This window comes from Poromitra crassiceps (genome assembly GCF_964638095.1).
Source record: "Poromitra crassiceps genome assembly, chromosome: 16".
Classification (NCBI taxonomy): Eukaryota; Metazoa; Chordata; class Actinopteri; order Beryciformes; family Melamphaidae; genus Poromitra; species Poromitra crassiceps.
Genome location: NC_139645.1, coordinates 29,983,048 through 29,995,862, shown reverse-complemented (window position 1 = coordinate 29,995,862; position 12,815 = coordinate 29,983,048). Strand labels below are relative to the sequence as shown.

Here is a 12,815-nt window from a genome sequence, read left to right as displayed (position 1 = left end):
GATAAATAAATGCTCCAAATTGCACATGCTTTGTTACGCTGCACATTGAGCTATAAAAAAAAAAAAAAAAGTGGATAAATTATGAAACACTTTAAAAGCAAATGGATGTAAATAATATAAAATACAAACATGAGAAACAAGATGAAGAAGTGAGGAGAGACAAAACATGTGACACAAAATGAGACAAAAGCAAGTCAATCAAAGTTTCTTTTCCAAGGAGTTTTAAAGATGATAGTGACTCTCGAGCCTAAGTACCTCGGAAAGGCTTTCCACAGTCTGGAAGCCCTGAGGACTAAAGTGAAACCACCTTCAGTATTGAGTCTGGAGGAAAGTCACGGCCTGGAAATCTCAGCTCACAGGGAACTAAGAGCTCCACAGTTAAATTCAGGACCAAAACTAGCCTGCTTTAAATGTGTTCAGCAGCATTTTAATATGAATCCTCTATCTAACTGGGAACCAGACGACATTATGTTAAAACTGGGGAGATGAAGAGGTCACCTTCCTACTGGTTAAAATCCAGCTGCTCTATTCTGAAGCAGCTGGAGAGGAACAGAGAGAGGTGCAGTAACAATGACAAGATATCAGAGCATGGATGATCTTCTCTCAGTCACTGAGCTTCACTGCTGTGTATATGAAGCTGGATCAATAAAATCCAAATCCTTATGTAAAACCTGCAGGGCGACCTTTGCAGATTCAGGAATCCTGTTTTGAGAGACGAGAAATGTGTTGAATCAACTGAGAAAAACTGCAAAGTGCAAACTGATTTTACCTGAGAGTTTCCAGTCTGCAGTCTGGACTTTCCAGTACAGCAGAGAACAGATTCAGACCTGAGTCATGCAGGTCATTGCAACTCAAGTCCAGCTCTCTCAGAAGGGAGGGTTTGGACTCCAGAGCTGAGGCCAGGTATTTACAGCCAGTCTTTGATAAGCTGCAGCCACTCAATCTGAAGAAAGAACAAAGCAAAAATATTACATGAAATATTGCGGAGGGCTTACTGGCTTACTAGACTGTAGTCTTTCCATCTGAAACCAGACAGCCTGTCACATCTATGTCTCAGGATTTCTCCATTTCGCCTCAACACATTCTATAACCAACCAGATGAATACATCTGCAGTTTGTGCCTTGACGTTTGTGACCTTAGGTCCAGAATGCACTTCTTATTGGGACAATATTTTCATATGGCAATTTTCTCTGGAAATAATTGTAATAAAAAGTTGAATTTGAGTTGGAAACTTACCTCTAACTGCACCGTAACTTAATGGGAACTTGACCTTAATTTAACCTGAACTCTCCAATTGTCTCTACTGGAGCAACAGATGAGAGTGAATCACAGAATTTGGGGTTTTATCAATTCCAGAAAGCTATGAGGGATCAACCGAGCAGCATTTTGGTAAACAAACCGCGTCACTGGGTGGCAACAGCAATGGAACCCTATGGAGCGTGAGCTTTGAGAGGCTTGAGTGTCTGACTCTGTTTACATTTTAAAAACTGCGACAGTTCACACAACTTTAACACGATATGCATATATTATACATCAAATTCTTGAGCTAATTCTGCTCTCACTCAGAATGTATGAAAATATAAGTGATGGTGATGTATAGTTTTTGAGATATTAACGTTTGTTTGGCTCAACTCATACGAATAACTGCCGCAGGGTTCCGCATTTCTGGGTAGCAAGCGACGTCACGCTGATTCGTCTTATACAAGCCAAGGTTCTACCAGAGTTCACATCACACCCCTTTAAGTCTGGAAACACCTACATTGAGCAACAGCTCTGGTGTCCCAAGTGCATTTTACATCAGAATATGTATGGAGTTATGATAGAACAATTCATTTTACCACAAAGGAATTTACTCAGGAAGATCAAATGTTGCACTGTCTGATAGTGATGGTACCAAGCACCAATATTATTTGGTACCGGTTCCTGATTGGTCGGTACCAGGAATTAATAAGGTCCTGGACGTTTGGTGCTGCTATTGTTTTTTTGTTTTTTTTACCATTCCCTAACAATGACGAAGCGGCACCAGGCTTTTGATGTTGCGTGTTTACACTCCTGTCCTGTGACTACACTTGCGGCAGGTTTCAAAGATCAGTAGTATATTTGGAAGAAAACTAGTTTTATGATGGGAGGCATGGCGTTGCTGATTCACACAACAATATAAATACAATAATCTGATAAAGCGAGCGACTGCCCTGTGATGATTCTGAGACAGAGAGAAATCTCTGCCTCGCATTGCACAAACCTCACAGTGCTTTGCTGAACCTGACATATTTTCTGACAGTCACAGAATATTATGTGGACTTTGCCAACTCTGAATACAGAACAACAACGTACAGCGACGGTGTTCACTTTACCTGTAACACGTTTAGCTTGCAGCAAATTAGTTACATCCAGAGCCATGTGTTCAGATAAAGTTGGTCCACAAACTCCACGTAACGTAACTGACTGCATCGTGCTGGTTTGTCCCATAATACTTTGAAAACGGGTGTGATTTATCCAGACTTGATGAAGAAGATGTTTTGTAAATGAAAATATGCCCCAGTAAAGAGATGTATTGCAGGCAACTTTGTTAGTGTCGAGTTTCCAGTCAGTGACGTGCGCAATGAATTCTATGTGCTAGTATGATTCCGCCTTAAGAGTGACACTACATAGGTGGCCTAGGTTTAATAAATCATCATATTCACAATCACAGAGGTGAAATAGGCCTTCTCAGGAATTTAACTTGTAATAACTAATAACAAAATTCTGTTGAATCTTTTCGCCTCTCTTCATGTCATGTCTTTATTTTTTGCACAAATTATGGAGAGTAGTATCGATAAGAGTATCGATAAGTATCTGTATCGATAAGCAGTACCGAAGTATCGATAGGTATCGTTGAAAGGTATCGATAAAATCCAAACAATACCCATCCCTACTGTCTGATTTCAGATGGAAAGACAGGATAGAGACATCCTCAAATGACAATATTCATATAATATTCAGATCAGCACATTAAATTTCTGACCTGAGAGTCTCCAATCTGCAGTGTGGACTCTCTAGTCCAGTCGAGAGCAGCTTCACACTTGGAGAAAACAGGTAGCTGTCACTCAGGTCCAGCTCTGTCAGATGGGAGGGGTCGGACTTCAGAGATGAGGCCACAACTTCACAGTGAGCATCTGACAACTCGCAGAACCTCAATCTGAATAAATAATAAAGAAGGAGTTGGACTTCAGAGCTGAAACCAGGACTTCAGAGCTCAGATCTCTCAGAGTTCACAGCCACAAAGTCTGTTTACAGATTTAATGTAAAATGAGAGATTATCAAAGCAGAGCTGGGACTATAGCATACCAATCAAAACCTATACAGCATACTACTATGTCTACTACGACTTGTAGTATTACTACCACCACCAATAATAATAATACAAATAATAACATTAACAACAACAATAATAATGATAATAATGACAATAATAATAATAACCGATGATGATCATAATAATAATACTTACATGTATTATTATTGTTGTTGTTGTTGTTGTTGTTGTTGTTATTATTATTATTACTAGTGCAATACTCATGCCCGTTCCCTCCTTCCCTTTCTCCCCAATCACCCGGGGTACATCTACCCAGATGAAGATTCTGCACCCCCCCATGGGTACATCTAGCCATTCCCCTTCCCCCCATTCATACATTATTCTCTCCCACTCTGCCCCTCCGATTGGTGCAGTACCCATTACGCAGTGCCCGTTCCCCTCCCCCTTGACATCACTGATGTCATAATGAAAATGTAAAATATAGCTGTGGCTCCAACCGTGGGCACATTTCTTAATTCTTTTTCTCGCACTGCACTCGGTCAGGTCCCCCTAAGTGCACTCCCCAAGTTTGAAGTCGATCCGACAACGGTTCTAGAGATACGTAAAGGACAGACATACAGACACTGCCCTCCCACTCTTCACCCCCCCCCCCACTCCCCCCGTTCTCCCCCCCCTTGACATCACTGATGATGTCACAATGCCCTAAAGTGGCCTGCGAAGGTTTGAAAATGTAAAATTATTGATATCGCTGTAGCTCCCCCATGGGCACATTTCTTTCATTTTTTCTTGCACTGCACTCAGTCAGGTACCCTTAAGCACACTCCCCTAGGTTTCAAGTCGATCAGACCAACGGTTCTCGAGATGCGCAAAGGACAGACAGACAGACAGACAGATTATGATCATTTATACAGTATTATATTGTTTGAAATTTTCCAAAAGTGGTTAATGTATAAATCAGTAAAAACCACACATAAAATAATACATAATGCAAATTCATCGAAGCCTTTCTGTAAAGTGATTAAAAGTATATGAAAATATTTTCAGCCTGAGCTCCACAGGCAGTTAAACTTTTGATAAAAAACAGCCTAGCACCATTAGAGTCAGTCAGGCTTCACCACAGATTTGGTCAGGTTTTAAGTTTTTAGCCTAAAACACTAAATTCATAAATATCTCTGACATGAGCTGAAGGCAGAATAATACAAGGGGGGTCTTTCATATAAATTACACCAATAAAGAGTTGATAGACTTGAAGAATGAAACTCACAACCTATCTGTTAGATTAGTACTTGGAATGTGAAACTGAACCTGCAACAGTAATGACTTTACTCTAGATACTCTAGTTAGAGGGAAAAGTAATGTGATTACTGTGTGCCACTGCTATGTAGAACAACAGTTGTGTATGTTTGAGGAACTATATATCTTTATAGTAATTCTGATTGTGTCAGCTATATGAAGGTCACTCTACACTGTTCTATACTGTTGGTATTCACATCAGGACTAACCGAGCCTTCCTGCAGTTCCTCACAGCTGGGATCAGCCTCTGTCGTCCAATCGTTGATGTGTTGTAGGTCTCCAGGTCCAACACATCCAGAACCTCCTCTGACATCTGCAGCATGTAGGCCAGAGCTGAGCAGTGGATCTCAGAGAGTTGATCTGATCTGTTCTCTGACTTCAGGAACTGTTGGATCTCCTGATTTACTGACTGGTCATTCATCTCCATCAAACAGTGGAAGATGTTGATGCTTCTGTCTGGAGAGGTATCTAAGTGCTCCCCTTTTGTATTATTAGTGTGCATCTTCTTCAGGTTGCTGATGATGGCTCTCTGGATGCTTTCTGGTTTGCTCTCTGTCTGACCCAGCAGGCTTTGCAAGAGTTTCTGGCTAGACTCCAGTGAGAGACCATGAAGGAAGCGGACAAAGAGGTCCAGGTGGCCATTTTCACTCTTAAGGGATTTAAGCATGGCTCTCCTCAGGAAGACATCCAGGGATTGTTCACTGTCTTTAGATCTACCTTCTTCTTCTTCTTCGTCTTCTTCTTCTTCACCACCCAGGAATGTCTCCAGAACCTCCTTATCCTCCTCCTTATCCCTATTTGTGTGACAGTGGAGCATGTAGACAGCAGCCAGAAACTCCTGAATGCTCAGATGGACAAAGCAGAATACCTTGTTCCGGTACAGCACCCCTTCCTCTTTAAAGATCTGTGTGAAGACTCCTGAGTACACTGAGGCTGCTGTGATATCAATGCCACACTTCTTCAGGTCAGCTTCATAGAAGATCAGGTTGCCTGTCTCACTCTCCAGCTGCTCAAAAGCCAGTTTTCCCAGAGAGAGAATCATCTGGCCCCTGGTCTCTGTCTCAGTTCTCTCAGGAAACTTGATGTTTTGCTGTTTGGACTGAACTAGCAGGAAGTGGATGTACATCTCAGTCATGGTCTTGGGCAGGTCCTCTCTCTCACTGGCTTTCAACAGATCCTCCAGAACTGTAGCAGTGATCCAGCAGAAGACTGGGATGTGGCACATGATGTGGAGGGTTCGTGACATCTTGATGTATTTGATTATTCTTTTGGCCTGCTGCTCATCTGTGAATCTCTTCCTGAAGTACTCGTCCTTGTGTTCATCAGTGAAGCCTCTCACCTCTGTCACCATGTCAACATACCTCAGAGGGATCTGATTGGCTGCTGCATGCCGTGTGGTTACCCAGAGGCGAGCAAGGGGAAGCAGTTTCCCATTGATGAGGTTTGTCAACAACACATCCACTGAGGTGAACTTGGTAACATCATTTACAATCTCGTTTTTCATGAAGTCCAGAGGAAGTCGACACTCATCCAGACCGTCAAAGATTAACACAATCTGGAACTTGTCAAAGCTGCAGATTCCTGCTTTTTTTATGTCAGGAAAGAAGAGATGAAGAAGTTGCACCAAGCTGAACTCTTTATCTTTCAGCAGATTCAGCTCTCGGAAAGTGAACAGGAATATGAACTGTATATCCTGGTTGGCTTTGTCTTCAGCCCAGTCCAGAGTGAACTTCTGTGTTAAGACTGTTTTCCCAATGCCAGCCACTCCCATTGTCATCACTGTTCTTGGTTTATTTCTTCCAGGTAAGGGTTTAAAGATGTCTTCACACGTGATTGGTGTTTCTGATCTCTGCTTTCTGGATGCTGCTTCAATCAGTCTGACCTCATGTTCATAATTGACCTCTCCAGTCCCTCCCACTGTGATGTAAAGCTGTGTGTAGATCTGATTCAGAAGTGTTTTGTTTCCTGCTGTAGCAAACCATTCACACAGACACTGAAACTTCTGCTTCTGATTAGATTTGTGTTGATGTTGACATGTAGCAAGAGTTTCTGAAAGAATAAAAACATTAAATCAATGAGAGGTGAGTAAAGAGTAATGCAAACATGTCCTGATAATTTACACATTTCCAACTCCTTGGATTCTATTCCGCTCATTACTGGTGGGTTGAGCAGGTCCTGACTGGGTATACATGTAAGGTGCTGTTGTAGAATTGGCTATTATTACTCAACCAGAGTTTCAGAGCTGACCAGACCAAGGCACAGGAGAAGTGCTGACTAACCTGGATTTAAACACATTTGTGAACAAAATGAGAGGAATAAGTCTTTTGTGTGCATCTAAAATGTCTTAGATCCTTTTTTACAGCTCATGAAAAATGGGAGCATATATTTTTGTCCAGTAGAGTTTGAGGTGAACAGGAAGGGATGATTTGTCTCTTTCTTTATTCTTATTAGGGGGTCAAGCCCCGAAGGGGCTAACCCCTATTGTTTTTGCTCAGATTTTTATTTTTATTATAATATTTTTTTTCTTTTTCCTCATCAGCTGTGATGCAAATTCCCGTGAGTTGTTACATCGCAGAGACCTGCAATTTGGCCCAATGACAGATATTGGTTTTTATTAGATGCTCCAGGAAAAAAAAATAAGAATTTGCCCATGATACAGCGACATTTTGTTTTTAGGCCATTTTAGGGCATTGTGACATCATCACCATCACCCTTCCATGTTTTTCTATTGCTGACTTTGCCCAGGTCAACTGCTGACCTACAGATGACGACACTTTTTTAGATCCATCCAGGTCAACTGCTGACCTGGGTGACAGATACAGTTATTCAAGATACAGATATTCAAGTCCCTTCAGGGGCAATAGGCTTGAAGCCCTGGTATTGCCGCTTGTGGCTATATTTCTTATTCATCTTGCTCTCAAAAGTGTTTCTCATCTACGGATGATGTGGTGTGGTCTTGTAAAGCTAATCCATCAGCTAACATCAAGATTATGTTGCTCTGCTTGGTAAGACTGACAGCTGCTCTGCTCCTCCTCTCAACAAGCCACTGCTCTCTGGCTTTGCCCTTCCACCTCCAGCTCGCCCGCCGAACCACAGACTCGAACCTGGCAACTCTACAACCAAACCACAACAGCCCCTTTTCTCAGTCCCCTGTACAACCTTGAACTGTGTTTTGTTCATATTTGCTAAATGCTTAATTGCTAGCTAGACCATCCTACCTTCATATACAGTAGGTCTACCTGTTTGCAAGGGGCCCTGTGTGTCACTGTCAGACCACAGTTGGTGAACAGCTGAGCAGCATTATTATCAGGACAAATTGCCAATTTTTCAAATGGCCACATGTCAGACAACATTTCACCTGCAGTTTGAACCGTCATCAAAATGTTGTATTGTAGCAATGTTATGATGAATTAAGCTTATATTCATACTGTTAAAACCTTTGCACCATATACGTGGACACAATATTGCCAGGTCTAAAAGGTTTTTTCGGTTTAGATGAGCATAATTACTTTTATTTTTATGCATCAATAGGAATAATTGTATGAGTGATTTAGGTACTGACCTGGTTCCAGCTTCAGGGTCACTGCAGGAAAAGAAAGAAACCAATCACTGTTAGGCCAAATGAATAACTGTGAATCGTTGGATGTCTGCTAAACTTAAGTTCAGCTGAAGTGAAAGTTTGAATCATAGTTTGGGGTGAACAGGAAGGGAGGAGAAAGGTCAAGCATACTTCTACTGCAGTCAATATGATTTGCTATGTTTGCCAAAATGTGTCATGATCCTGTGGCTGCTGTGTTGTGACCCCGCCCCCGCACTTCCTCTGTTTTTTTCTCCCTCTTGCTCCCAAAAGTGTTTCTCATGTACGGCTAGCTGATGTGAAGCTGGAGGTGTGGTTGTAGGGCTGATGTGGTGTGGTGAAGCTGGAGGTGTGGTTGTAGGGCTGATGTGATGTGGTGAAGATGGAGGTGTGGTTGTAGGGTTGATGTGGTGTGGTGAAGCTGGAGGTGTGGTTGTAGGGCTGATGTGATGTGGTGAAGCTGGAGGTGTGGTTGTAGGGCTGATGTGGTGTGGTGAAGCTGGAGGTGTGGTTGTAGGGCTGATGTGATGTGGTGAAGATGGAGGTGTGGTTGTAGGGTTGATGTGGTGTGGTGAAGCTGGAGGTGTGGTTGTAGGGCTGATGTGATGTGGTGAAGCTGGAGGTGTGGTTGTAGGGCTGATGTGATGTGGTGAAGCTGGAGGTGTGGTTGTAGGGCTGATGTGATGTGGTGAAGCTGGAGGTGTGGTTGTAGGGCTGATGTGGTGTAGTGAAGATAAAGGTGTGGTTGTAGGGCTGATGTGATGTGGTGAAGCTGGAGGTGTGGTTGTAGGGCTGATGTGGTGTGGTGAAGCTGGAGGTGTGGTTGTAGGGCTGATGTGATGTGGTGAAGATGGAGGCGTGCCTGGCATGGTTGTAGGGCTGATGTGGTGTGGTGAAGCTGGAGGCATGGTTGTAGGGCTGATGTGGTGTGGTGAAGATGGAGGTGTGGTTGTAGGGCTGATGTGGTGTGGTGAAGCTGGAGGTGTGGTTGTAGGGCTGATGTGGTGTGGTGAAGCTGGAGGTGTGGTTGTTGGGCTGATGTGATGTGGTGAAGCTGGAGGTGTGGTTGTTGGGCTGATGTGGTGTGGTGAAGCTGGAGGTGTGGTTGTAGGGCTGATGTGATGTGGTGAAGATGGAGGCGTGCCTGGCATGGTTGTAGGGCTGATGTGGTGTGGTGAAGCTGGAGGCATGGTTGTAGGGCTGATGTGGTGTGGTGAAGATGGAGGTGTGGTTGTTGGGCTGATGTGGTGTGGTGAAGCTGGAGGCATGGTTGTAGGGCTGATGTGGTGTGGTGAAGATGGAGGTGTGGTTGTTGGGCTGATGTGGTGTGGTGAAGATGGAGGTGTGGTTGTAGGGCTGATGTGGTGTGGTGAAGATGGAGGTGTGGTTGTTGGGCTGATGTGGTGTGGTGAAGATGAAGGCGTGGTTGTAGGGCTGATCTGGTGTGGTGAAGATGGAGGTGTGGTTGTTGGGCTGATGTGGTGTGGTGAAGCTGGAGGTGTGGTTGTAGGGCTGATGTGGTGTGGTGAAGATGGAGGTGTGGTTGTTGGGCTGATGTGGTGTGGTGAAGGTGGTGGTGGTGGAGGTGTGGTTGTCAATCAATAGGCTACATAACCAAGGCTGAAAGCTGAATCCACTGTCAGATGGTTAAATTATTGGACGACACGCCCTCTAGCTTGCTGGTCAGTCCAGAGAACCAGAGTACTTTGTATTGTTTTATTCGAACAAGGAATTCATAGTCAAAATCTTGTAAAGCTAATCCATCAGCTAACATCAAGATTATGTTGCTCTGCTTGCTAAGACTGACAGCTGCTCTGCTCCTCCTCTCAACAAGCCACTGCTCTCTGGCTTTGCCCTTCCACCTCCAGCTCGCCTGCATAACCTCAGACTCGAACCTGGGAACTCTACAACCAAACCACAACAGCCCCTGTTCTCAGTCCCCTGCACAACCTGGAACTGTGTTTTGTCTTTGTGTCTGTTTGTGGGTTTTTTGCTCCGGGTCATGATTTGTGACAAAATGACTTTCAACAATGAGAATGGGCATAAAGTTGTTGCTTTCATCTCAACTCCATCTTCAGCTTTGATTAGCATGTTAAAACTTATTCTGAAAAGTAACTAATAATAGTAATACTGTAGTAATAGTAACTAGTACCATATTTCCCTCTGGAATGTAGTAGAGTAAAAGTAGAAAGTCAAAATGGAGAAATACTCAAATAAAGTCCCCTTCCATAGAAACTGTACATAATTAGCCTACACTGCTCGAGTTACGTTCCACCTCTGCTGGCATCAAATGTTAAATTGTCATACCACAATATGAATAACTGAATAAATGTAATTATATTATTGATGAAATCTGATATTCATTCACTTTAACATAGTGCCACTATCAGGGAACCTACATCATCTTTGTATCACAGAATTATGATACTTGGAATATTTTGGCTGTGACACAAAAATAAGCTGGTGGTGAACCAGAGATGATTTGGAAACAGTATGGGTAGATGTGCTACTGCCAAAAACACGGCCAATCCTGGTTGGTTGCTGTTATCGACCCCCAAAATGTTCAGCCTTTTTTTCACTCCTAGAAGAGTCCTGCATGAAGGCTGATCATTTTTGGGATCAAGAGATAATTGTTACTGGTGATTTGAACTGTAATGTTCATGAATCTAATGATGTAACTAATGGCCTACGTTCAGGTTTTGAGAGATTCTGTTCAAGTTATGATCTGACACAACTGATCAATGACTTTACCAGAGTTACTAAAACCAGCAGATCTATCATTGACCTGATCTTGACATCTGACAAAGTAAACATCTCTCAATCTGGTGTGTTACCAGTTGGAGTCAGTGACCACTTTGTCACATACTGCACAAGAAAGACCTGTCGCAGTCAAATTGGCAGACACAGCACTGTCAGGATAAGGTCAATGAAAAAATATAAGCCTGAAAACTTCCAGAAACTTTTACAGACCACTGATTGGAGTCAGGTTTTAAAGAGTAACAAAGCCGAAGAAGCATGGACCAATTTTAAAGTCATTTTTGTATCCATTCTGGACAAAGTCTGCCCCCTCAGGTCGGTCAGAGTCAAACAGCGTTCGCAACCATGGATTGACTCAGACATCCTGGAACAAATTCAGCTAAGGGACAAAACCCTAGCAAAATTCCGGAAATCTTGTGATAGAAAGGAAGGAAGCGACAGTGCGCTATATGATGAATATAGATGTAGGCGAACTAAAGTAACTAATCTGGTGAGAAAGGCCAAAAAAAAATACTACGAAACAAAAATACACGAATATAAAGACTCCCCAAAAAATCTATGGCAAACACTTAAAGACCTAGGGGCTCCCATAAAAAACAAATGTGCAGCCTCTTTAAAGATCGGTCTGGTGATTGATAAGGAAATCTGCTTTGATAGCGCAAAGGTGGCCCAGAAATTTAATGATTTCTTTACCACAGTGGCGTCATCTCTAGTCAGCAAGCTTCCCCAACCCACTGGTCAATATGACCAAAATCATGTGCGTAATTTCTACGCCGATAAGGTTGCTCAGGATGCTTTCAAGCTCCAATCAGTTGATAAGGAACTGGTGTTAGAAATAATACAATCCCTGGGCAGTAATAAAGCCACGGGTATAGATGGGCTCCCAGTGAGGTTTATTAAAGATGGAGCGCAACAGATTAGTGCATCCCTAGCTCATGTCATTAACCTGTCTATACAGCAAGGCAGCGTTCCCAATGACTTAAAATGTGCCCGTGTGGTCCCACTTTATAAAAAAGGAGATAGGACTAATGAGGGAAACTATCGCCCAGTCTCTATACTCAGCATCATCTCAAAAGTCCTTGAAAAGGTTATCTTCAATCAAGTATCAGATTTCCTAAACAAGACCGATCTTCTGTACAAGTTTCAATCCGGCTTTCGTCCTGGGTACTCCACGGAGTCCTGCCTCATCCATCTCACCGACCACGTCCGGACCCAGATGGAGAGCGGCAAACGCACTGGTATGGTCCTGATTGACCTCCAGAAAGCGTTTGATACCGTTGACCATCAGATCCTTCTGGAGAAGCTCAAATCCTGCGGAATGGACAGTGGCTCGGTGAGATGGTTCAGGTCGTATCTAACTGGAAGGACCCAGGTCGTTAGCATAAACAGCGTATCATCCTCTTATAATCCTATAACATGTGGAGTACCGCAAGGGAGCATTTTGGCTCCAATGCTTTTCTCGTTGTACATAAATGACATGGTCTCTGCAGTGTCTTGTAAATTATTACTGTACGCCGATGACTCTGCACTTCTGATATCTGGAGATGACCCGAAAGAAATCCAAGCTGGTCTCAGTAGGGAGCTGGGAAATCTTCATAAATGGTTGGTGGACAACAAGCTCTCGATCCATTTAGGAAAGACTGAATCCATTCTTTTTAGTTCAAAATATAATCTGAAGAAATGCTCTGAACTGGAGATCAGCTGTAATGGAACTAGTGTCATCTCCAAAGACTGTGTCAAGTATCTAGGTGCAGACCTCGACCAGACTTTGTCTGGAGAAACCATGGCCTTGAAGGTTATTAAAAATGTCAACACAAGGGTAAAATTTCTGCAACGTAAAAAAATGTCTTTATCATTAGACACTAGAAAACTACTTGCAAACTGTATGATTA

At 43.0% G+C, this 12,815-nt stretch overlaps 1 protein-coding gene across 1 annotated transcript in view; it reads right to left on the bottom strand.

Annotated features, from left to right (window-relative positions):
* Nucleotides 1-502: 502 nt before the first annotated feature.
* The window catches only part of LOC310791577 (protein NLRC3-like), a gene marked incomplete at both ends in the record, with an annotated part of 35,512 nt that continues 23,199 nt past the window's right edge, over nt 503-12,815 (bottom strand). Inside the window, 6 exons of the mRNA XM_083653244.1 lie at nt 503-539; nt 770-943; nt 3,006-3,179; nt 4,799-5,424; nt 5,536-6,557; nt 12,121-12,234. Coding sequence (XP_083509370.1) covers nt 503-539; nt 770-943; nt 3,006-3,179; nt 4,799-5,424; nt 5,536-6,557; nt 12,121-12,234 — 2,147 coding nt within the window. The remainder of the gene's footprint in view (nt 540-769; nt 944-3,005; nt 3,180-4,798; nt 5,425-5,535; nt 6,558-12,120; nt 12,235-12,815) is intronic.